This window comes from Ascaphus truei, chromosome 3 (genome assembly GCF_040206685.1).
Source record: "Ascaphus truei isolate aAscTru1 chromosome 3, aAscTru1.hap1, whole genome shotgun sequence".
NCBI lineage: Eukaryota > Metazoa > Chordata > Amphibia > Anura > Ascaphidae > Ascaphus > Ascaphus truei.
In genome coordinates this window covers 313,178,175-313,204,761 of record NC_134485.1, presented here as the reverse complement: position 1 = coordinate 313,204,761, position 26,587 = coordinate 313,178,175, and the positions used below count along the sequence as shown (strand labels likewise).

Here is a 26,587-nt window from a genome sequence, read left to right as displayed (position 1 = left end):
AATCTTAAAACCCCGAAAGAGAGACGGTTGCATGAATACAAATTTATGCAACTGTTCGGGACACTTAGCAGTGGCCTAAACAGAGATCGAAATTTTATGAGTCATTACTGACACTAGCGAACTCTCTTCCCATGAGCGCTAAAGGCCATGTCTGTACATACTGTGCTATATGTATGCACACACAGCTGTCTCTCACACATACTAATACTCCTTATTTTTCCATCCATATACACCAATAGGGACCACATAGTATCCACACACACTTTTAGTTGTGCTACAAACTCTCACATTTCCACACCCACCCACACCATTTATATCCCTCTCACTCCACACACACCTTATGTAGAGCACTGTTTATACTGTGGGCTCTCCATTCATTTTTATTCACACTGATACACATACACACTCTTTCTTCACTTGCTTTCAGTTACCCTTTGACACCTCTAGCCATAAAACACATCCACACGGGGGAAGGACAAGCACAGATAACATTCCAAGAGACACTGTTTTTCAGTTATCCTTGCTTCATTCATTGTAACATCGCCGGAAGAAGAGATCAGTGTATCTCGAAAGCTCGCACAAATAAAAGCATTTCGTTAGCCACAGAACGGTATCATCTATTTATTTTTTGATTATTGAAGCTCGGCTAACACGGTACTGATACCTCTACATGTATATATATATATATATATATATATATATATATATATATATATATATATACATACATACATACATACACCTTCATATACATATAAACATACAGAATGCAGTTGATGATATATTTAGATTTCACAAATGATTTTGATACGGTGCCACAAGAGCAGGTGTCGGCTTGAAGCTTTGCGTGGCTCAGTTCAGGGACATGTGCAAGACATCCTATCTTAACCAGCGCGGCATCTCCTCAGTCATGGGAACGTGATGCTGTATTGTCATGGCAACGCGATTTGATGTAGAGGTACACTGGAAACGGGACGCTGCAGTAAGAGATGCCGCTGGAGAAGGTAAGATAGTTACTGAGGCCCCACGCTCTACCCCCGCAAATCAGTTTAGTTATTGTGGGGGAGAGCGCAATGCCTCTGTAACCAGGGTGCTTGGTAGACAAGCACCACCATCACACTGGTCCAGCACAAGAGGTTAATGTAAATGAAAACTTTTTTTTTTTTTTTTCAATCTGGATGACAATATTTGCACATGGATTTAAAACTGGTTGAAGAATAGACAGCAGAGAGTTGTCATAAATGGAACAGTTTCAGATATGACTAGAGTTGTAAGGAGAGTACCTCAAGGTTCAGTACTGGGGCCTCTGCATTTTAAATTAATTATCTTGATGTAGGCAAAACAAAGTACCATCTGCATATTTACTGATAATCTTAATATATAAAATCGAAAGGTTGGTACTAGCTGCGGTGAATCTGATTGGTCCTCAGCCTCTGGCCAATCAGATTGGTGGCTCTATGACGTCATCCGGCTCTATGACGTCACCCAACTCTCTCTCTCCCGCCCCCCCCACCGGCTCGAAGCGCAGCGCGGCCCTCCTGCCCCAGCCGCCAACGCTCACTTCCCTCCCTCCCCGGCAGGGGGACAGGCAGTGGGCAGGCAGCCTCCGGAAGGATCCCCTTTCTCCTGCAGATGCCCCTGGTAAGATGGCGGCGCACAGCGGACAGGCAGGGGGTGGTATTCAGTCAGGAGAGAGGGGGGGGGAGGGAGTCAGGAGAGAGGGGGGGAGAGGGAGTCAGGAGGGGGGAGAGGGAGTCAGGAGAGAGGGGGGGAGAGAGGGAGTCAGGAGAGAGGGGGGGGAGAGAGGGAGTCAGGAGAGAGGGGGGGAGAGGGAGTCAGCAGAGAGGGGGGGGAGAGAGGGAGTCAGGAGAGAGGGGGGGAGAGAGGGAGTCAGGAGAGAGGGGGGGGGAGGAGTCAGGAGAGAAGGGGGGGGGAAGCCTGAACAGCTGTGAAGAGGGGAGGAAGGGAGTTGAGAGGGAGGATGGGGGAGGCAGAACATTACATCACGGGCAACGCCGGGTATATCAGCTAGTACTAAACTATGTAAGTTTGTAAAATAAGAGCAGGATGGAATTTCTCCGCAGGACTGGAACCCTGGTCAATAAGATGATAGATGAGTTTTAGTACAGAGAAATGTAAGGTTTGGGCTTTTGAAAGCAGGAAAAAGCATGCTCCCTACAAACTAAAAATGGGAGAAAATGAGGCCTATCTTCAATAGAAAAGGATGTACAGTACGAGTGCCTGTAGAGAACAGGCTTTTAGCAGTACAGGCAGTCCTCGTTTTACAACGCTTCGCTTTACAATGAATGGCTTATCCAACGCTATGCAATGCATACCTATGTTCATTTTTACAACGCCAAACAGCTTATCCAACGCTCTTACAACGCTTTGCAAAGTTTGTGTATATAATATATATATATTATATAATATTATACTATCTAATATATTATATTATTATATTTTATGTTATATTATATATATATCTATATATATAATACAGTATATACACTATATAATTTATGTGTGTGCTGCGTATCTTATTGCCGGCATAAAATATGTGGTGTTAAAAATGCCTTCAGGAACGGAACCTTTCATTTAAACAGTGTTCCTATGGGAAAACGTGTTTCGCTATCCAACGCCATTTTGAGTAACGCATTGTGTCGGATAACCGAGGACTGCCTGTAGTGCTCAGTATCAGGTAGCAGCTGCAAAGGCTAACAGGACATTAGGCATGCATAAAATGTGGTACAGATGAAAGGGGGTTTATTCACCTCAGCATGACAAAAGACATTATGGAACTGGAAAAAGTGCACCAAAACCTTAGTTACGAGGAAATACTATACATATTGTTGACCTTGGAAAATAGGTGTCTTAGGCTAGAATTATTCATTACAATTATATTCAAGGTAAGGTATTTCCAAGGGAACTTTTCACTTCAAAGACATTCATTTCTTAACATTAGAGGAAAGTAAATGTCACCAGTAGCAATGGGTACAGAAAACAGTGAAGACATTTAATTTACTACCTATGTATATCTTTATTTATATAGTACCACTAGCTGATATACCCGGCGTTGGCCGTGATGTAATGTTCTGCCTCCCCCATCCTCCCTCAACTCCCTTCCCCCCCCCCTCTTCACAGCTGTTCAGGCTTCCCCCCCTTCTCTCCTGACTCCCCCCTCTCTCTCCTGACTCCCTCTCTCCCCCCCCCTCTCTCCTGACTCCCTCTCCCCTGACTCCCTCACTCCCCCCTCTCTCCTGACTCCCTCTCTCTCCTGACTCCCTCTCCCCCCCCTCTCCTGACTCCCTCCCCCAAACTATCCTGACTCCCTCTCCCCCCCTCTCTTCTGACTCCCTCCCCCCCTCTCTCCTGACTAACTCCCCCCCCTCTCTCCTGACTAACTCCCCCCCCTCTCTCCTGACTGAATACCACCCTTGCCTGTCCGCTGTGCGCCGCCATCTTACCGGGGGCAGCTGCAGGGGGAAGGGGGTCCTTCCGGAGGCTGCCTGCCCCCCCGGCCAGGGAGGGAGGGAAGTGAGCGTTGGTGGCTGGGGCAGGAGGGCCGCCCCGCGCTTCCCCTCCCTCCGGGAGCTGTGGGAGGGAGAGGGAGAGAGATGGGTGACATCATAGAGCTGGGTGATGTCATAGAGCCACCAATCTGATTGGCCAGAGGCTGAGGACCAATCAGATTCACCGCAGCTAGTACCAACCTTTCGATTTTATATATTAAGATTAATGTACATTAATACATGTGACATAATAATATAAAATAACACAACATAATAGGAATAAGCATATCAGACATACAAGTAACATTAGGAAAAGACATCCTTGCCCCAAAGACCTCACAATCTAAGTGGTAAATAGGAAGTACTGACAGAGACAGTAGGAGGGTGTTCTGGTAAATGCATCTGCAAGGGGCCATGGTCGATGTATGATGTATAGGATCAGCCACAGAGCTACACATGCTTTGTTAAAGAGTTGTTTTAGGATAGGTCTTAAAAGGTGGATAGAGGGGAAGGGCATTCCAGAGGTGTGGGGCAGTGGCTGAGAAAAGTTTAAGGCAGGAGAGGGCTTTAGATACAAAAAGGGTAGAGAAGACATCCTTCAGCAGAATGCAAAAGTCGGTATGGTCTATAGCAAGAAATTAGGAGGGGCAGAAGAATGTATAGTCTTAAAATTGTGTGTGTGTGTGACAAGATTTGATAGGAAGCCAGAAGAGGGATTTCAGTAGGTGAGATGCAGAGACAGATTTAGGAGTAACGCGATTCTGGCAGCAGCGTTTAGGATAGATTGTAGGGGAGACAGGTGAGATGTGGAAAGAAACTGGGGCGCTCCCTCCGATTGTGGTTTTAATATTAATTAATACCTACTGGACAAGATGTGCTGATAAAATTCACATCAAAAAGCCAAAAAAATACAATACTGTCCCAAATGTTTGTTGCTGCTCAACCCAAAAAAGGATCTTCCCCGCGATCCTCGTGATGTGATGAGAATGCACAGCGATCAATCACAATTTTGCATTAGTATAATAGACATAAAAGAAGTCATCTGTGGGTGGTGGGGGATGTAATAAACCAGAATGATGTACTAATACGGCCATGTGTGATACTGGATCACAAAATGGGTTCTTCGAGTGTGGTGATTTCTCCTTTTCGTTCTGTTGTGTCAACACAGCACCTTGCATCCTCACCTCGCGGTTGGCCCATACAGTTATAAAGGATGACAGCCGCAGGTACAGTTTAAAAATACAGTTTTAGATTAAAATTTGAGTAACATGTAACTCACATATAGAAAACCGCGTCCGGTGCACGTCGTCGACTCCTGCACTCCAACGCAGTGTTCTCCTGCTCCCGTATCCAGTCTACAGGACCGCGTCCAGAGTGCTCAGGTAAACAACGGTAGACCTGATGAAGCATTAAGATATGCGAAACGCGTAGTTTATGCAAGGACGTTGAGTTTTCTGATCGCAAACGGCTACCATCGTTTACCAGAGCGCTCTGGCCGTGTGAGTACATCATTCTGATTTATTACGCCCCCCACCACCCAGAGATTACTTCTCTTATGTCTATTATACTAATGCAAAATTGTAATTAATCGCTGTGCATTTTTATTCTCTCTCTCGAGACAGGAAGACAAGACAGCAGGTTACAATAGTCGAGACGGTCGAGAATGAGAGCCTGCATCAAAGTTTTAGCAGTAGAGCAAGAGGAAAGAGCATTTCTTTGCAAGATTGCAGAGGAAAAAATGACATTGTGAATGTGAGGGAGGAGTCAAATGTGACCCCTAGGCAGCGTGCATGTGATACTGGGTGTATGATAGTGCTGCCAACAGTAATGTAGAAAGGGGCAGTAGGGACAGGCTTGGGAGGAAGTATGAGGAGCTCCGTCTTGGACATCTTAAGTTTCAGACTGCGGAAGACCATCCAAGATGATATAGCGGCGAGACATTCAGAGACTTTGGTCTGTACAGCCAGTGTAAATTCAGGGGTTGAAACATAAATTTGTATCTCATCAGCATAGAGATGATATTTGAACCCAAGAGATGTCACCTAGAGTGTGTAAAGAGACAAGAGGTCCCAGGACAGACCCCTGGGTCTGTGGAGACTGATTTCAGTTACGATAGATATATTTTTAGAAAGGAAATGTATACAGTGTTGTCAAATAAGTTAACAGGAAATGCCTGATCCAGGGAGAAATCTGATTGCTATTACTGGAGAGGAATTTTTCTTCCCTTATGAGACATAATTTGCAAAAGTTTCACTGGGTATTTTGTTTGCCTTCCTCTGGATTATTAAAACTGTATCAGATGAGTATCTCTTCCAGTTAAGTTTAACAAAGGCTAAGCTCGCTACATACAGTACGTCATCTTTTTTCCCAACCTTTTCTAACTGTTACCATTTAATTTTTAAAGGAGTGTTTAAGGATTTTTCTCCTGAGTCGCCAGTTTTTTTGATCACTCTTAAAATGAAAAACTGTATATCTATTCTGTACAAATGCAGAGAAGACAGACAGACAAAGACGTGAAAAAAAGAAACTCATTTTTTTTATTGCATTTCACACCAAATACAGATTTATTTTACCACAACTTGCTTGTGAAGACCCAGTTAAAAAAAAAAATGTGTTGCGTTTAAAACCAGTCCAAGTCCTTTACTGATCCTTTACTCTTTGGCGTATGTTTCGGGATTTGCCATTTTCAAGCTTCCTTTTTTTGAAGAATGAGGCACCAGTCACTGTGTCCCCAAGAGAAGTGATGGTTTTTTCCTTAAACTTCACTTTAGGCTCATGTGGGAGATCATGCACCGCGACAGGAGGACTGTCATATTCCACCGTTGGAAGCTCTAAATCCACACTCTCACTAAATGTGGAAACAATTAGGAAGCACAACACAGTTTAGTTTTTCATGTATGATATTACTCCATTAACCCCATACCCAAATTCAAAAAAAGAGACAACAACTTTTCAATGTAGTGAGAAAAACTCAATAAGCATTGAGCTAATATTTTAACTATTTCCGATTAATTCCAATTTGATTAGAATTCATAGATTTCCCATGAAGTCTAATGTTATTAGAAGTACCCATGAATTCTAATCTTATCTGATATTCATGGTCCATCCCGTTATCTGTTCGGCAAATAATGGCAGGGCAATTAGTGTATGCAAAACAAAGAGAACTAATTGTGGATTAACAATTTACCAGTATGTAAAAGTTTTACATAGTCTTTATCACAAAGGAAATCCGTGATCGGTTGTAAAATCCCTCCAAAACATATGATCATTATAGAAAACAACAAATATATATTATAAAATATATATACCTGCTTGATTTATTTTGAACATGACAATTACCTATGTATAATTGATTAAATATGCCACAGTCATTAGGTCAGTGTTTCTCAAAAGGGACTAATCCTTTTGAAGAGTGAAAAAAGTAGATAAGAACCATATCAGCTACAGACATCCAGAGACTCCACCAAGCTCTGTATCTATTGCTAGCACCATGCAAGTTGCTTAATTGCCATCAGCAAGTTTTTTTTTAAAATGTGTGAAATGATTTAACCATTCTAAGCCCGAGACATTTTACAGCAGGATTTAAAAATTATCCTTAATAAAAAGTTATTTTTCTTATATGCAGTATAAAAATTGAGCATTAACTAGCAAATGCACAATAAGCTTAATTGTTTTGTAAAGATAAGGCACTCAGAGATCAGAATAAACCTAAAAGGTAATGAGAGATTTTAAAAGTCCGTCGCTACAATTCATGAACTTGTTACTGTTCTATATAATAATTAAGCATCTGAGTTATCCCATGTTGATACTGGGAAGTTTACAAACTTAAAATGAATATTTCAGAATGTTAATATGCCCCCAGTTACAAAGTGGACCTACGCTCTTTAAACCGTTCCTGAAACACATCATAAACCACAGCACAAACGTTGACACAATTAATGCTCTTCGTTTCCAAGCACCAATTTCACACATTACAGTGGGAAGGACTCCCTTGTAACTTATTGCAGACATGAGCAGCACACAGAATCAACAGCACACTTTTGCCAATCTTGTGTGAAGGTAAATAGTGTTATCCCTCATCAGGGAATGCACAATTTTTCCTTTTTAGGGGGCTGATCAAGTACTTCTTTCCTCTGGTAATCTAGGCAGTAAATGTGTATAACAATTCTATGAAGTGAGCTTTGTGTAACGTATTGAATAAAATAAATGCATTGAAGAGTTCACTTGTTGTGAATTGAGTGATCGCCTAATTTTGATCTTCAGCATAATGTGTTCATAATTACAGATGGCCTTTTGAAGTGACACTTACTTGGGATCTTCCTCTTCCTTAATTTCCTCCCAGGCTCCATAGGGGTTTGGTTTTCTCCGCTCTGCTCTACGGAGCACTGGTTTGGGCTCCTCTTTGCCAGTTTCAGGTTCTTCTTGATCGGATTCAGCTTCTTCTTGATCGGATTCAGATTCTGCTTCCCCATCACTTTCTGATTTGGTCTTCTTTTTCTTCTATGGGATAAGACATTGTCATCGTTTGGTGGAAAAACCTATTATATTGCAAAATCGGTATAGGTTGTGGGAAAAATCGCTAAAAATGATAATTTTGCTTCCAAAATGTTTACGGATAAGATTAGTAATTTTGAATGATAATAATAATAATAATAATAAACAGAATTATTTTTATGAATGCTCTGTCTTCACAAATTCTCAGAAGGAACATTTAGTACCAGCATTGTGTATAATAATAATAAAAATTAAAAAAAAAAAAAAAAGAAATGTGTTGAGTGGAATTGTTGCAATATCTAAAATACGCATTCTGCGGAAAATTAATTTCTTACATCTTTAGCAAAAGTTGCCTTTTTCCTCCATAAAAATGCTTTATGACAAGGATATTGTCTTTAAGTAGGTTTTGCCATAGGTGGCAAAACATTTGCATACATTTTGTAAACTCATTAAAAGAAGCAATTCTGCACTTCTACAAAATGAAAAGAAAATCTACAAAAGTTATTTCTACCTCCACACTACAAAGGTCTTACCCTAAAATGTGCTTTAGGTTTGTGTGTAACAGGAGATGTTTCTGTGTTGTCATCTTCTGCGGGTGGTTCTGTGGATGACTTGGAAACCACGGTTACTGCTTCTGTGTTCTCTTTGGAGACCATGGCTTCCTTATCAGCAGCACTGGAGGACAGATTTGCATCAACGTCTTCTGGTTTTTCCCACTTGGATTCTGTTGAATGCAATGAGATCTCCTTGATATTTAGCCTTTAATGTGGACCAATGTACAGGTCATAACGACACAATCCATTTTCTTACCTCCGGTTTTCGCATTGTAATAGTACGTAAAGCCCTCTTCAGATACGCCTTCAACCCACACACAACTGGTTCCTGGCTAATTGAAATGCAATAATCAAAAACAGATCTGCATGCAGAATAAATGTCGACAAACTGTCAACGTTTGAGACGCCCCAGTAAGCCATATTTAACTTTCTGAAATTCAAAGTTATTTTAAGTCCAAGAATAACAAACAACAAATGATGAAGCATTTCCTTAATATCAGTCACTTGCACAATGAATTTCTGCACTGAACTTCCAGTCACTGAATTCAAAGGCGCCAGGAGAAATGGGGTAGATTGAGTCAACACTGGAATAAATAGAGCAGGGCTCTCAAACTGGTGTCCCCCAAAGCCCTTCTAAACTCACTTAAACTAATTCTGTTCGGCAGTCTGTCACTTTTCTGTCACTGCAAGAAACTAATGTGTATATACAATCCCAGTGTTTCCGAAAGAAATGCTACAAGTATATTCATACAGCATATTGATGAACAGAACGAAATGTAGTTACAGTATAGTGGTCCATACAAAATGATGAACTTTGCAGTGGCCCACAATCAGGACGAGTTTCAGAACCCCTTGTATAAGCCATGTTGCGTTTTATGGCTGCTACCCAATCTTGCAAAAAGTCCATATGGCTCCATACCACTTCTTATGGATCAAGAGAGCTAAGGCAATTTACAAGTGTCATTTTCAAGGCATAATTACACAACAGTGGTAGTCATACTATAAGAGTCCCGCATCCCACACTCCATTCTTCTCCTCACTTTTAAAGCTTTACACTCTCCTGCCCCTCCTTACATCTCAGCCCTAATTTCTCGCTATGCACCATCCCGACTCTTGCGTTCTTCTCAAGGATGTCTTCTTTCTACCCCCTTTGTATCTAAAGCCCTCTCCCGCCTTAAACCTTTTTCACTGACTGCCCCACACCTCTGGAATGCCCTTCCCTCAGTACCCGACTAGCACCTTCTCTATCCTCCTTTAAGACCCACTTGCTTAAAGAAGCATATGAATAGCACTGTGGATATTCTGAACACATGATACATAAAGCTTGGCCCCCTGCAGACGCACTTACCAGAACTCCCTCCTACTGTCTCTGTACGTTCTCCCTACCTACCAATTAGGCTGTAAGCTCCTCGGGGCAGGGACTCCTCTTCCTTAATGTTACTTTTATGTCTAAAGCACTTATTCCCATGCTCTGTTATTTATTTGATTACCACATGTATTACTACTGTGAAGCGCTATGTACATTAATGGCGCTATATAAAGACATACAATACAATACATACAATAAGATGTCTTCCAGAGCATCTGCTCACGCGATTTCAGTGCGATTAGAGATGCAGAACTATGGACTGAATCATTGAAATGAGCGAATAAGTCTATTCCAAAAAAATTAATTATAAACAGATAGAATAGGGTTTATAACCTGCTTCAAATCGTTTCAAAAGAGAGAAGCTAGAAATGAATTGGTTGGTGATATGTTTCTGGCCCCTCTGGCAGTGAATGAAGTGGGGAACCTTGAGCACACTTAAGGTAGGTCACAGTGGAGCTGGGGGCTGCACCTTTAATCCGTTCAGTGCAGGCGCGATCTTTAAATAGTTCAGGCAGAGAAAGGACAGACAGATACTTAGCAACACATAATGCCCAAGGATGCCATCTTATGGCAGCTTGCATTCATTTCCATAAAGGTGTTGTTGGTTTTACTAGGACACTTAAGTACATACGGATGGTATGGCACCTGCAATACCTCCCGATAAAGTCTGCCAAACCACATTATGATACATTCCGTAACACGGCTTACAAAATATGTCCGTATGTGACTTGCCAAGGTCAAAAGCAGTCAACTTGGGGTTTAAATCATATTTTCCCACTATAAATACTGCAGTTACAATTACGCTCCTCTGTGAATTTGTACAACTTTCCCGGGAAAACAAATCTGTCAAAAGATTACACTGCTTTACTTGGTTTTACGTAAACAGTTTTACAATCTGAAATAGGATTAGAAAGTGCATTGTGATCATGGTCATAGACACATTTCAACGTAAGATGATGAATGGACATGTTTAGCACTGTGGTTTTCAAGCTTTTAAGATCCATGTAACCCCCCTAAAAATACTACCGCTGTCACTGGGTTTATATTTTCTAAATAACAGCTTTCTAGATCATAAAATATTTATAACTTTGCAAGGTAATATTTAATAACCCCCTTTTAGATATATACATGGAAAATATGGCAAAATAAAATATCCGCAAATTTGGTCTTGGGGAACACCTGGTAACCTCTCACAGAAACCCCGGGGTTCCCCATGGCTATCAGTGGAGAATTAACACCAGCAACAACCAACGTGAATCATTCCAGAATTAATGTATTATTATATATATATATATATTTTTTTTTTAAATGTTGTATGTTGGTGTCCCTATGGGCAATCTGATTGGTCCTTTGGCCCGTCACTCCGCCTCAGGCCAATCTGATTGGTCCCTCGCACCGCCCCCCCCCCCCCCCGCACACCTCTCATTGGCCTGCAGCCTTCGCTCAAGCGCTCCCAACATGGGACGGAGGGGAAGCGCCAACGCGCCAACGCGCCTCCTGCCACGTCACAGCCCGCACTCTCGCTCCCCCCCCGCCTCCTGACCCCAGTGCCACCCCGCTTCCTTGGACTCGCCTCCGCTGTTCATGGCCGCCAGCTCCCTGCTCCACTCCACCACTTTTGGCCTGTCCCCGTCTCCCGGATCACCCCCCTCCCCCCCACAGGTCCCCACTCACCGGAGCACAGGCAACGGGTTGCGTTGGTCCACCTCGCATCCCTTTTCGGATCACTCCGCCTGGTGACCCGCCCCCAGCAAGCCCGGAGGTCAGGGGAACAATGCGCCAATGATCCTCACGCCGCCCCAGAGCTGCGGTCCCTAGCACAGCCGCAAACGGAGGGGGGGGAGAGATCCTCCGGGGAGCTCCCCCACGTGGAACTCATGGACACTGCGCAATAACGCATACATCTTACAGCAGCATCTCTTCCCAGCAGAACTACGGTGGGAAAAGTACACATACCCAACTTACACCCCCCCCCCACCACCACCCACTCACTGCTTCCCCCCCCAACCCGCCCCCTGTCACTGCCGAACACCCCCCCCACCCAGTCACTGCTAACCCCCCCGTCACTGCTGACCCCCCCCCACCCAGTCACTGCTTCACCCAAGTGTCACTGCTTCACCCACCCACCCACCGCTTCACAAAGTCACTGCTTCACCCACCCACCGCTTCCCAAAGTCACTGCTTCACCCACCCACCGCTTCCCAAAGTCACTGCTTCACCCACCCACCGCTTCCCAAAGTCACTGCTTCACCCACCCACCGCTTCCCAAAGTCACTGCTTCACCCACCCACCGCTTCCCAAAAGTCACTGCTTCACCCACCCACCCACCGCTTCCCAAAGTCACTGCTTCACCCACCCACCCACCGCTTCCCAAAGTCACTGCTTCAATCCGCTTCCCAAAGTCACTGCTTCACCCACCGCTTCCCAAAGTCACTGCTTCACCCACCCACCCACCGCTTTCCCAAAAGTCACTGCTTCACCCACCCACCCACCGCTTCCCAAAGTCACTGCTTCACCCACCCACCCACCGCTTCCCAAAGTCACTGCTTCAATCCGCTTCCCAAAGTCACTGCTTCACCCACCCACCCACCGCTTCCCTAGGTCACTGCTTCACCCACCGCTTCCCAAAGTCACTGCTTCACCCACCCACCCACCGCTTCCCTAGGTCACTGCTTCACCCACCGCTTCCCAAAGTCACTGCTTCACCCACCCACTCACCTCTTCCCAAAGTCACTGCTTCACCCACCCACCGCTTCCCAAAGTCACTGCTTCAACCCACCCACCACTTCCCACCCACCCACCGCTTTCCACCCACCCACCGCTTTCCACCCACCCACCGCTTTCCACCCACCCACCGCTTCCCACCCACCCACCGCTTCCCACCCACCCACCGCTTCCCACCCACCCACCGCTTCCCTAAGTCACTGCTTCACCCACCCACCGCTTCCCAGTCACTGCTTCACCCACCCACTCACCTCTTCCCAAAGTCACTGCTTCACCCACCCACTCACCTCTTCCCAAAGTCACTGCTTCACCCACCCACCGCTTCCCAAAGTCACTGCTTCACCCACCGCTTCCCTAAGTCACTGCTTCACCCACCCACCGCTTCCCAAAGTCACTGCTTCACCCACCGCTTCCCTAAGTCACTGCTTCACCCACCCACCGCTTCCCAAAGTCACTGCTTCACCCACCCACCGCTTCCCAAAGTCACTGCTTCACCCACCCACCGCTTCCCAAAAGTCACTGCTTCACCCACCCACCCACCGCTTCCCAAAGTCACTGCTTCACCCACCCACCCACCGCTTCCCAAAGTCACTGCTTCAATCCGCTTCCCAAAGTCACTGCTTCACCCACCGCTTCCCAAAGTCACTGCTTCACCCACCCACCCACCGCTTTCCCAAAAGTCACTGCTTCACCCACCCACCCACCGCTTCCCAAAGTCACTGCTTCACCCACCCACCCACCGCTTCCCAAAGTCACTGCTTCAATCCGCTTCCCAAAGTCACTGCTTCACCCACCCACCCACCGCTTCCCTAGGTCACTGCTTCACCCACCGCTTCCCAAAGTCACTGCTTCACCCACCCACCCACCGCTTCCCTAGGTCACTGCTTCACCCACCGCTTCCCAAAGTCACTGCTTCACCCACCCACTCACCTCTTCCCAAAGTCACTGCTTCACCCACCCACCGCTTCCCAAAGTCACTGCTTCAACCCACCCACCACTTCCCACCCACCCACCGCTTTCCACCCACCCACCGCTTTCCACCCACCCACCGCTTTCCACCCACCCACCGCTTCCCACCCACCCACCGCTTCCCACCCACCCACCGCTTCCCTAAGTCACTGCTTCACCCACCCACCGCTTCCCAGTCACTGCTTCACCCACCCACTCACCTCTTCCCAAAGTCACTGCTTCACCCACCCACTCACCTCTTCCCAAAGTCACTGCTTCACCCACCCACCGCTTCCCAAAGTCACTGCTTCACCCACCGCTTCCCTAAGTCACTGCTTCACCCACCCACCGCTTCCCAAAGTCACTGCTTCACCCACCGCTTCCCTAAGTCACTGCTTCACCCACCCACCGCTTCCCAAAGTCACTGCTTCACCCACCCACCCACCGCTTCCCAAAGTCACTGCTTCACCCACCCACCGCTTCCCAAAGTCATTGCTTCAATCCCACCGCTTCCCAAAGTCACTGCTTCAATCCCACCGCTTCCCAAAGTCACTGCTTCACCCACCCACCGCTTCCCAAAGTCACTGCTTCACCCAACCCACCACTTCCCACCCACCCACCACTTCCCACCCACCCACCGCTTCCCACCCACCCACCACTTCCCACCCACCCACCGCTTCCCTAAGTCACTGCTTCACCCACCCACCGCTTCCCAGTCACTGCTTCACCCACCCACCGCTTCCCTAAGTCACTGCTTCACCCACCCACCCACCGCTTCCCTAAGTCACTGCTTCACCCACCCACCCACCGCTTCCCAAAGTCACTGCTTCACCCACCCACCGCTTCCCAAAGTCACTGCTTCACCCACCCACCGCTTCCCAAAGTCACTGCTTCAATCCCACCGCTTCCCAAAGTCACTGCTTCAATCCCACCGCTTCCCTAGGTCACTGCTTCACCCACCCACCGCTTCCCTAAGTCACTTCTTCACCCACCCACCCAACCACCGCTTCCCAAAGTCACTTGTTCACCCACCCACCGCTTCCCAAAGTCACTGCTTCACCCACCCACCGCTTCCCTAAGTCACTGCTTCACCCACCCACCGTTTCCCTCCCAGTCAACCAGTCACTGCGGCCAAATTACATCCCGGGCAACGCCGGGTCTCTCAGCTAGTTATGTATAAACTACAAAGAGCTGAAGTAGAGATGTATTTAAAGGTGAAATAAACCAACATCTCTGGCAAACAGAACTGTTTTATCGTGAAAGCCAGTTCCATTTGTCAAACTTCATACAGTGTAAAAACTTGACACAAATATGCTCACAAATAACACACAGAACCCCAGCAAGCTCTTTTTAGGAACCCGAGCTCAGATATGCTCAGTAAGCATTTCACAGGAATTACCTTAAAAGGTTTTCAAAAATGATCTTTTTCAAAGAAAAGTCTCTACTGTGTAATTTTAAACATGTGTAACTCCTGGTTATTTTTTTAACATTATTTCTCACTACAATGTATTGTAGAACAAACTTTAAAATAAACTACTATACATACATTTGTTCCGAGCACTCAAGTTAAGACACAAAGCTTACATTATCTATAGAAAACGTTTGATTGGCATTTTCTATACAAAAGAGATTATCCGCTATAAATACAGTGCAGAGATAATATCAAAAAAAGTCACATGAACATATTTAATAAACCAGTTATGCTGTGACAACTACACCAAACATATCAAAAAGAGCACACAATAATTATGATATCAACAACAACTTAAGACATGTAGATCTAGCAAAGAAGTTACTAATTTGAAATCACTTATCTAAAGTCTGTATCATAACGCAGAGTTGTATGCAGATTTACCTTTCAGACAAGTGATTTCAGATACCCACAATGTGAAAGAGTAATCACTCCACCTACTGTTCTCACCAAAGTCCATCCATCCGTGAAGTTAAAACTCCAAGGCCGTGTTCACACAGGGGACTTCGCGACGCTGTGTGCGCGAGTCCGCACCTCCGTCTGCTGGGCGATGTGTGATCATCCCCAGCAGACGGAATGATCCGACAAGATGACATCATATAAGTGTTATCCTCTTGTAGAGCACTTTGTGAGCCCGCTGTGCCCTTTGTAACCCCTGAAACCACCAAGGGACCCACACATGCAGCAGCTGGGAGGGGCTGGGAGAGTCGGGCAGAATCCCCCCTCTGCGGTGTGTCCGCGCGCCGCCTGTATAGGTGCACCCGCCTTTCAGCAGGGACTCAATGGCCACTCCCCCGCCACGCCCCTCTCTCCCCCCGTCAGATCTCCTGCAAGCACAACTTCAGACCAAAGGTCGCGGCTGAAACGGGGCCGTAGCTTAAGAAATGTAAGGCCTCGTCCACAGTGGGAGCGTGCGCCCCCGCGCGCATTGATGCGGCGGCGCAAGCTCACCTGCAGCAGGAGAGATTTCCTGTTCTAGCAGGCAGGAGCGACAGGGAGACGTGTCAAGGGGGGCGTGCGGAGCTGGTTCACCCTCATTGGGCGAACCATTCACGTGACCCGGCCGTCGCGCGGGAAATTCAAACTTGGTTGTCGCGCAAAGCACCGGTCACCCCGTCGCACACTATACATAAATACATTGGCAAGCCAGTGTTTGTTTTCGCAGCGCCGTCTCCTGCACTATGGACGCAGCCTTAGGCCTTGGACATAGTAAGCGCTTAGGTGCTGCCGCTCGCTCTCGCTTGCTGCCGCTCGCTCTACCAGGAGCTTTTTGCTGTCCTTGCAGAGGAGACAGCAAGCGCTTGGGAGGCGGGTATCACTGTGTGTGTGTGTCACTTTGAAGTGATCTGTGTGTTTGTGTGTCACTGGGGAACGTGTGTGTGTGTGTGTGTGTGTGTGTGTGTGTGTGTGTGTGTGTGTGTGTGTGTGTGTGTGTGTGTGTATATATTATATAATATTTAAAAAATTTTAAAAAAGACATGTGAGAGTAAATTATTTATTAACATTGTGCAACTTTGATAAATATATTCGCGCACACACATCACACACCACACATACACATACACACTGGTACACACACACATACACACACATGCACACACATACACACACACACACTCACACATGGACACACACACATACATGCACACACACACACACATACACACACACACATACATACATACACACACACACACACACACACACACACACACATGCATGCACATGCACACACACACACACACACACATACATGCACACACACACATACATGCACACACACACAGACACACGGGGCAGAAGGGGGCACATCACCCGCTCCCCCCCGGCAGCGCAAGCCCCCTCCATCTCCCGCAGGCTGACAGCCACAGGGATCGGGCAGATGGAGGCACATCACCCGCTCACCCCCGGCAGCGCAAGCCCCCTCCATCTCCCGCAGGCTGACAGCCACAGGGATCGGGCAGATGGAGGCACATCACCCGCTCACCCCCGGCAGCGCAAGCCCCCTCCATCTCCCGCAGGCTGACAGCCACAGGGATCGGGCAGATGGAGGCACATCACCCGCTCCCCCCCGGCAGCGCAAGCCCCCTCCATCTCCCGCAGGCTGACAGCCACAGGAATCGGGCAGAAGGTACACTCACTCCGCTGGCGCCAGACCCCGTTCACATTTCCCTGCTCTCCTTCCATTGGTTGCTGAGGCGTCACGTGAGCGGACTCAGCGCGTGAATTTAAAATTTCACTGTCGGCTCTGTTCAAGCGCGCCTCAGCAAGCAACGGAAAGCATGCGCGAGCCCCTACTAAAGCCGCTTTAATTGCGACTGTAGGGGCTCAGTGGCAAGCAGCAGCAAGCGAGAGCAAGCAAGCAGTAACCATGCCCTGGGCCTAATAGAGAGGAGGCTCAGACAAGGGGGGACAATGTATCTTTCTTGTTGGGAGACTCCTTGGTTTAGGATCCCATAGCGCCATACAGAGATAGATATAGCATTATGATGTCATAGATGGATGGACTTTAGCGAGAACAGTAGGGGGAGTGATTACACTTTCACATTGTGGGTTGTTTCTCTGTTTTATACTTGCATCTGGCGAAGGGTCTGCCTGAAACATTGTGCTTTGTTCTGCTAATAAATAAGTATTCAATGTTTCCATGACTCCCGCAATGAATTCGTGAAAACTGTGCGACTCACCTCCACCATGTTGAAGCTGCAAAAAAATAGCAGGGAATACAAAAAACAAAAAACAAAAACCTATGGCTCAAAAGTTCATATTAGCTTTTATTCACATGGTCATTTTACACTTCATCACTTTTTTTTTTACGTCATGTTCTTGTAAAAATGTTTACAATACATGTTCTTTGGGATTGAGAATAAAATGCTTGAAGTCTTTTGCATTTTGTTTGAATTCATGTTTGTTATGTATCGTTATATTCAGCCAGCCATTCTTACACTTGCAGCTAAATTACCTTTCCCGATTTCTCTGCGGTTTCTTGGAATCCCTCTGGCTCCTCCCACCGAGATTCTGAAAATATGCCACACAAACATTGTTAAGCCGACTACTGGCTTAATGGAATGTCATAAAGTACAAAATGAAATGCATCTTTAATTTAAAAGAAAAACCGAAAAAAAAAAAAACCACAACTACATGCTTAGAAAACAAAGTCATCTTAAAAGTGCAGCTCCACTTAACAAATGATGGAATTGGCAAAAAAAAAAGGAAAAAAAAATGCATCCTAAATGTATGACATTAACTTGAATTCATGCTGTGAAACATATAACACCCACACACCCACACACACAAGTTATGGTGGGTGAAAAAGGCAACAAAAAACCTACATATCTTAAAATGTATATGGTAAAGCTACCCAGCCTAGAAATATTTCAAAGCAAGTATAAACTAACTTCACACTGATGATACCCATCAAGGTTGAAACATGTCTGTGAGTGGTTTGACTTGCTTTGCTAGTCCCATGCTGTGATTAAAAGCTGTGTGAACGGCGATGCATCTGCTTAAATGGGCTCCATGTGTATGAATATTCCAGGCAAAAGGTGGCACATTGTGTGCTAATTTGCATGTCATTTCCCAGAATCCCTTGCTGCAGCGGGAGCACTGTATGCTAGGTGATAATGGTTGAAAGGCATGGGTGCAGACCTGTCAGACATGTGAATGTGCTCACAAGTGATATTCATTATATACATCTATACACATACATACAAACAAAAAGTCTAAACATGGAAAAACAACAACAGGTATCACACACTACATACTGGTTTAGGAGTACGCATAAGGGAAGAACGCTGGGACTCAAAATTGCAGTTAGAGAGCTCAGTTATAAAGCAGTGCAGAAGAGTCACAGAAAACATTTTTAATTTGTCATTTAAAAAACAAAAAACAAATATATATATATTTTCTTCTCTCCATAATTTGGAAACCTTTGGAGAAATTCACAACAAACAATACGAGAATGAGTAAGGGGAAGCAAAGATCACTGATAGAAAATACATATTGTTGAAAGAAACCTTTCTGTTCCATTTGTTCTTATAAATGCATGTAAAAAAAACCCACACATTGTAGTGATGAGAGACGCAGGACAAGCTGCGGGAAACATCCCACGGATGGCCTCGTGTTCACTTCGCTACAGGCAATCTTTATCAGGAGAGCTGGGAAGCCGTTCGTTCGGTGTTAATGCAAGTATTTATTTTAAACATTGTAAAGGCGCCATGTATATTTTATGTCATAACTTCAGTAAAAAGTGAATGCACAAAAAAAAATTAAATTAAGCCTTGAAGAGTAGAATGTTTTTCAGATACCTGCATGGCTACAGCACCAAGGTCTTCTGTTTATATGCTAATCACATTTAGGGAATTGAGGGGGAAGTAGTATTTAACGTAGCCAATCCCTCCAATTGGAACCCAGGTTTCCCCTGCAGCTGAACTCTGCTATCCCTAGCTCTATGGACCCCCTGGCTCGCAAGATATTTAGCTTTCCTGCGCCAATCAAATTAAAGATGGCTGCCAGGGTTGCCCAATAGAAGCAGCCATATTGATTTTATGAAAAGGACAAGCAACTCAGACAGAAAAAGTAAAATCTTAGAAATGGGGGCGAGATGTGTGTCGAATGGGAGATATCACAGGAACGGGTGCAATAACCCATACTGGACCTGATAAATGTGCCCCAAAGTACGATAACAAGAAGCTTCAATACTTTTAATGCCGGAGGGACCTGAAACGGAGTACAACCCTGGGGTAGTAAAGAGCTCGGCTTTCTGACCGGTGATTGTATTACAGTAAGTGTCCATGCTGTAGCACATACCTCCTGATAAGAGATTATAGTAATAAAGGTGTCCCTCTGGAGAAACTCCTTTTGTCCACTGTTTTTTGGCATGATGTTTTTCCAGTTCTTCGATCTCCTTCCACTTTTTCTCATTGCGCGTCTTATTCTGGGATACACTAGGAGCTGCAGGAGCTGAAAAGAACCCATTCTGAATTACACACTTTTAGGCAGACCGAATTAGCAGCGCGAGTAAGATAATACCCTAAATTACTCTCACAGTAGGTCTGGGAGGTTTATTTAGTGCTTTACTCACATTATCACCACACTGTCTAGTGCAGGTTAGCTAGGAAGACAACAAATGAATGCTAGTTTGGCAACCAAATTTATTTTCTGGATCAGTGTGACTGCACCTTTAATCTGCAGAGCAAGTGGCACAGTTTTAACCCCTGAAGAGTTGCCTCATGTAGTATTTACATCATGGCGCAGTAGGCTCTTCTAGAAACTCTCTCAAAGTATTGAAAGACGAGATTGGGCACTGCTCCCCCATCTAAAACAGTGAGGCATCACCACTCCAAATAACCCCACAGCCATACTATATAGCGATTTTCTTTGGAGGATAATTCCACCAATCACACTGGTTCTAGCCAATATTTGAAGGTTTGGTTGGTTTGCAGTTTAGGGTTCAGCGTCTCCCCACCAAGCTCATTTAATTCAGCTGCCACTGTGTAAGAGGCCTGTAAGAGCCTCCTCATTCTTCCAGGCTCTGGATAGACAGATTTCTAGCTGTCTGGATAGACTTGAAAATGGGTGTAGTCTTGTTTCATAAAAACTTGGTTACAGAGCTAAATGTTGCATTTGAGATGCAATTACTTTTATCGAGATGTAGCCAACTTAATGTTACATGCTAAGTGCAGAATATCACAGCGAGAGAAATAATCTTCACTACATCCGTATGGCACGATTTCTGATGTTTCTACACCACTGAAAACATTCATTAATAATCAAATATTTGCATGGTAGTAGTTTATGAATAGTGAACCAAATTATATTTAGCAGAAGAAAAAAAAAAAAAGTATTTACGAGTCAACTAACACTGCTGCAAAACTGTAATAATAAACAATCAAGTAATTATAAACCACATATTACAATCGACATGATGTTGCTTACAAAAATATTAAAAGAGCAGTGGAGCAGTGGCTTGAATATATTTAACAATGGGCCTTACAAAACCTCTTTAGCACCCCATGAATTAAGCAGACAAATGAATGCTTCATAGTTAACACACATCACTTCCATCTCAAAATGTGAACACAAAAAAGGTTCCCTCTCTCCCAAGCAAGCATAGCAAACGACGCTTCTTAGAACCTCTTTTACTGGCGGCTGGTGAGGATAAGGATCTAAGGAGCAGGGAAAACCCAGAACCACACTCCTTCCGCTCTTGGCAAGACCTTATCACAAGGCGCACGTTTCTATCATTGGCAAATGATATATGTAAATAAAATCCTTGAATTAAAACGCAATAGTGATACACAGCGTTTCCCTAACTGAGAAAGGAATGTAGCAGTGATTCCAACATTGCAGTGCTCAGGGATGTGATTCTTTTGAAATCCAAATGGCAGACATGTTTTAAGAGTCCCTACATTCATATATATCTAAAGCAGGGAGCTACTGATCATTTCACTATGTAATGCGTCTTCAGGCTGACCAGTGAAATGGTCATCCGGAATAAACAAATATATAAATTGCAATGGTCAAGTAGAGCTGCGCATTTAACTGCATTTCAATGTATTGCAAAGCAGTGATGGGTGAATAAAGCTTCTACGGGCCCTCCTCAAATAAACTGATAGAACAGATGAAGTCTTACCAAGCTCCAACTCAAACAGGACCTTCCTGGACAGTCCAATAGCAATACAGACATAGGTGAGGGCTCACCTTGATAAAAGGTTGTGTTGTGACTGAAACATTGGATTTTTGGGCTATTAAATGTTTGTGCCCTCCTCTTCATTACTCTAAAGCAGCGATGGGGATATATGTACAATTCCTCACTAAAAGATAGACAAACATACAGCAAAACACTGGAAATATTACCATCGTATCTAATCTGTTGACACTAGTCCTGTAAAATCTTCTAAACAAATGTATCTATAAGGCACCAAAACGAGTACACCAAACAGATATCATTGCAATTAAATGAGTATCATGCATGGCCCCTTTATTACTGTACCTGGCTTGGTTCCTTCAAGTCTCTTGAGATCTTCCTCATAGGCCTTCAGTGCAGCTTCCTCCATTGCAGCAAATTCCTTCGATTTCTTTTCATCATCTTTTGCTTTTTCCAGACTTCTCTGCTTAATCTACAATTACAGATTTTAGGTTAAAGCATTCACTCCAAGGTATTATTTGATTCTTTCCCTTTCACACACAGTTGGGTTTAAAAAAAAAAAAAGTTTCCCTTTTCCACTCCACTATTTTTTTCAAAACAGGCGACAAGTCCAAATGTGCTTAGAAAACGGTATAATGTAAAGTCAGTGAAATGCAGAAAAGTCCACAACAAAAGCAAAAGGCAAAAGAACATACAAAATCCTGCATCAGTCCCAAGTTTATGGCGTGTGGGATACAACTCCTTCAAAAAATAGTTCCCTGGCGCCCTGCAGTATGATGTATAACTGTTTTTGCTTTCTCTCCAGAATTAAATTATAAGATACAAGCTGAAAGTACCTAGTGTTGCTCGGGAATTCTAAGAAACAAACCTCAGCCCTCCCTCCTCTTCTCACCCTCCTAACCCCTTCTCTTCATGCAAGATTTGGTTATGATATCTTAAGAGGTGTCCAAAAGCATAGCAAACAGAAACTATTTTCCAAAAAACACAGTAGAATTACACTATTGAATGAGTATGTCAGTGTATCTTGGAAGATTGGAGCACAGTTTGTATATGAAGCAGGGAGAGGATTGAAAAGCGGACATTTAGAAAATGGATGGCATGCTATGTAACGCAACCCATCAGATTTCCCATTATGTATACTTAGCAAATGGAAAAAATGACAGCCCATTCAGTGTTTCAGAACATGACGTAGCTCGCAAAGCCCTGTGCTGCACGCTATGTGACGTATACCTTAAGGATACTCAATTCGAACAACTGTACCTCACTGATTTTCTTGGTAACATTTTCTTTGTGGTTCTTCCCCCTTTCATGAAACTCAATGCTCTGGAGACATATAAAAGAAATAATTATCTCATAGAGGTCAAAAACACACACATTTGTCAACAAGGAGTGCTATTGGGTTTGTGACAATGTATAGAACAGAAGACAGGGCCACCGGCTCTACATCCAACTTGACAAAACATGTAGTTAAATACTTATAAGAGAAAAACTGGTAAGTGAGATTCACTTAGTGAAATTCTTTGGCAAAAGCCCTGTAAGGTTGCAAACCACGCCAAGGTGTCCCCTTATTTTGAGGGCATTGGGGCTTTTTGTCTTTTGTTATTGAATGTGACTGTATCACACTGTAGTGTGTTGCTATCCTCTCTTGCACAAAAGGGGCTATTTTTTTTCTGATGACTCCAAAATGTAGAAACATTTCAAGAGAGTATAATGTAAGGGGTGTACACACAACACTGGGACAGTCAGTATCCATATACTTTCTATTCTGCACTTTATGGGGTCGTGGACCTTGTTGGCAGCATTTGTTTTAGGGACAGGTAACTTTGGGTGCACCTCCCCGGTTATATACACAAAAGGTAATTTTCACTGTAGCGCTTAAAGGTGTGTGTGTGTGTGTGTGTGTGTGTATACATACAACTCAGTTGGAGGATTTAAAGAGGCAATCCAAGCGGATAGATATATATATATATATATATATATATATATATATATACACATGTAGAGTTATCAGTACCGTGTTAGCTGAGCTTCAATAATCAAAAAATAAATAGATGATACCGTTCTGTGGCTAACGAAATGCTTTTATCTGTGCGAGCTTTCGAGATACACTGATCTCTTCTTCCGGCGATGTTACAATGAATGAAGCAAGCAAAAGGTATACTTAAAACAGTGTCTCTTGGAATGTTATCTGTGCTTGTCCTTCCCCCGGTGTGGATGTGTTTTATGGCTAGAGGTGTCAACTATATATATATTATATATCTGCTTGGATTGCCCCTTTAAATCCTCCAACTGAGAGTCGTGCTCTAGTGGCCATAGTGGAGCTGATGGGTAAGAGCTTTTATATTCAAGGCATTGAGTACTGAAAGGCAGTTCATCAATGCAAAGAAGGTGAGCTTTCTTCTACAGCAATTAAATATTACTCCCAGGCAGTATGCCAACATGAGTAACGTTGGATCATCGTACAGGCTTGTTGTCTGCAATCCAACACTTGCAGTAATTACAGAACTTCTTCGGCTGTGATTTCCAGTAGTCAGCCCTGCAAAGACAATAAATAAATAAACCAATATGCAAACAATAAGGTAACTATTTAAAGAACTGTATACACAATTTGTAATGGCATCATATACCAGAATTACACGTTTCAGACTGTACATTGTCAAGGGGCACCATTTTTTAAAAATAATAAATTGAAAAAGAATTGCAAAGTGATGATTAAAATGTCTTGTAAATGTAAAAAGAAATAAAATAAAAGTACAGTAATACATTTAGTCAACCCAGCAAATACTACAGAAGGATGTATTTATGGTAGTATTTATGTTATATTAGTCTTTATGTTTAATTTTGTTCACTTGTGTTATTGTACAATATTGTGGATGCTCCCGGTGTGTCATTTTCCAACTACACAGTTTAAAAGCCTCAGAGTTGTTGATTAAAAAAAAAATGTAGTTGCAGATTTGTTGCAGTAATGACCCAGTTCTCCTAATGGTAAGTTAAATATTTCTCTAAGCAAATGTATGTACAGTGATTTCAATGTTAATATACAAGGATACTACCAAAAGTTCTGCTTTATATTGGTACATACATACATACATACACACACACACATATATATATATATACATACACATACATATATATATATATATCTATATATATATATAATATATATATATATATATATATATATATATATATACACACACATGCATACATACATTAGTATGTTTAGTTTTATATAGCACCAAAATGAGCAATATATGATATAGTTGTGACAGCTACTATGTTTATTTTGGTGAAGGATCCCTAATGCATTAAAATTTAGCGTTATAATGTCTGACTTCCATCTCTGCCCTCACACACAAATGTACAGCAATTTCACACACACTGAGCTCCCTTGAGTCATTTCCCACAAGGCCTACAGCAAGGGATGTGAGACTCACAAACGCGCAGCGTTAATTAAAGTACATTCAGCCAACCGTAGCCCTATCAAAGGCTTATCTAACATCCTCTCCTCAGTCCTTAGACATAGGGCTATGCAACCAGTCTACAAAGTGAACGGAACCCTTTTGCTGCCAGTGTGGGGCCTGCAATGTATAGCTCTGCAGCGAAAGGTTAATTTAGACCAGTGGTTCCACTTTTGCTGCTTTGCACTAGTTTCTTGCCACGCTTTGTCCTGCACCTTTTTATTGCACAAGTCCAGCTATTTCCTTCCTCTGCCCGAATCATTGTTGGGAACTAGATCAGTGGTTGCCAACTCTAGCCCCCAAGAGCCCACAACAGGTCAGGTTGACGCTATCCCTGCTTCAATCAAAATGATCCACTGGTGCTAAAGCAGGAGATATCCATAAACCGGACCTGTTGGGGGCTCTTGGGGACTGGAGTTGGGAACCACTGATCTAGCTCCCAACAATGACTCGGGCAGAGGAAGGAAATAGCTGGACTTGTGCAATACAAAGGTGGAGGACAAAGTGTGGCAAGAAACAAGTGCAAAGCAGCAGAAGGGAGTGCATGGACATGTTAGAACATTGCTATGCATGGGAATGGACTGCTCACGGTGCAAAAGAACAAACTGTTTAAGCAGCATGCAGTGTAAGAAAGATGAGGGGCTAGAAGAATGTGCCATTGTATTGTATTTGTTTATTTTTACTTTTGTTCTTATACATGCATGTAAAGTTACACACAAACAGTACTCCTGTGGAAACTCTTGGTTGATATGAATTGGGTAAATATGCCAAATTGAGGATTGTGCTCACACTGCAAACCCTACACGAGCCACCTTAAGTATCACTATTCATTTGGTCAATGAATGATTGGAAGAGTGTCAGCTCCGAATACAAAACACAGAGTGCAAGCTCTACACCACATTGCTTGTTATTATTCAGCTTTGACATTTGTCATCAGTTATGCTTGGCATTAGCATGTTTGAAAAGGCGCTGTCAGATTATGGCAAAGTTATGTGGGTGTAATAGGGCAGCTAAACGGACCTCTGTCCTACCCAACACTGGGCCCTCTACAGGTTATTTCAAAATAAAACATGAAGCTTGGTAACTTAATAAGTAATATGTTCTGGTCTCAACCCATTTTATGACATCATAAAGAGATATGTCACCTATGATTCATGGTATGTACCCTTATCTGTCATACCAACAAAGGGGAGAGGGAGACTTGGACAGTGATCCTATACAGCGCTGACCCCTCGCGGGACTAAATGGGAAACCGATAGTAGACATGGACAAGATGAAATACTCTAATGATGTTATTATTACCGCACATTCTTAGTAACTGGTTATGGGTCAGCAGCAAAAACAAGTTGAGCAGAGACTTACATGTCAGTCTTGTTGCCTAGGAGCAGGTCCTGCAAGAAGGAAAAGG

General features: G+C 44.0%; 1 protein-coding gene across 3 annotated transcripts; it reads right to left on the bottom strand.

Annotated features, from left to right (window-relative positions):
* Nucleotides 1-6,023: 6,023 nt before the first annotated feature.
* On the bottom strand, nucleotides 6,024-26,580 carry WBP4 (WW domain binding protein 4). Of its 3 annotated transcripts, none has more exons than XM_075591061.1 (10): nucleotides 26,542-26,580; nucleotides 24,179-24,251; nucleotides 22,976-23,038; nucleotides 22,061-22,187; nucleotides 19,876-20,028; nucleotides 18,029-18,084; nucleotides 8,814-8,889; nucleotides 8,537-8,727; nucleotides 7,819-8,009; nucleotides 6,024-6,357 (listed from the first exon to the last, which is right to left on the bottom strand). In XM_075591061.1, coding segments are annotated over exons 1-10 (1,140 nt in total). In that variant the 5' UTR covers nucleotides 26,544-26,580; the 3' UTR covers nucleotides 6,024-6,149. The 3 variants fall into 3 exon arrangements, with proteins under 3 accessions (XP_075447176.1, XP_075447177.1, XP_075447178.1); XM_075591062.1 differs by having other exon boundaries at nucleotides 7,819-8,006; XM_075591063.1 differs by having other exon boundaries at nucleotides 6,208-6,357; nucleotides 7,819-8,047.
* Between the last annotated feature and the right edge of the window lie 7 nt (nucleotides 26,581-26,587).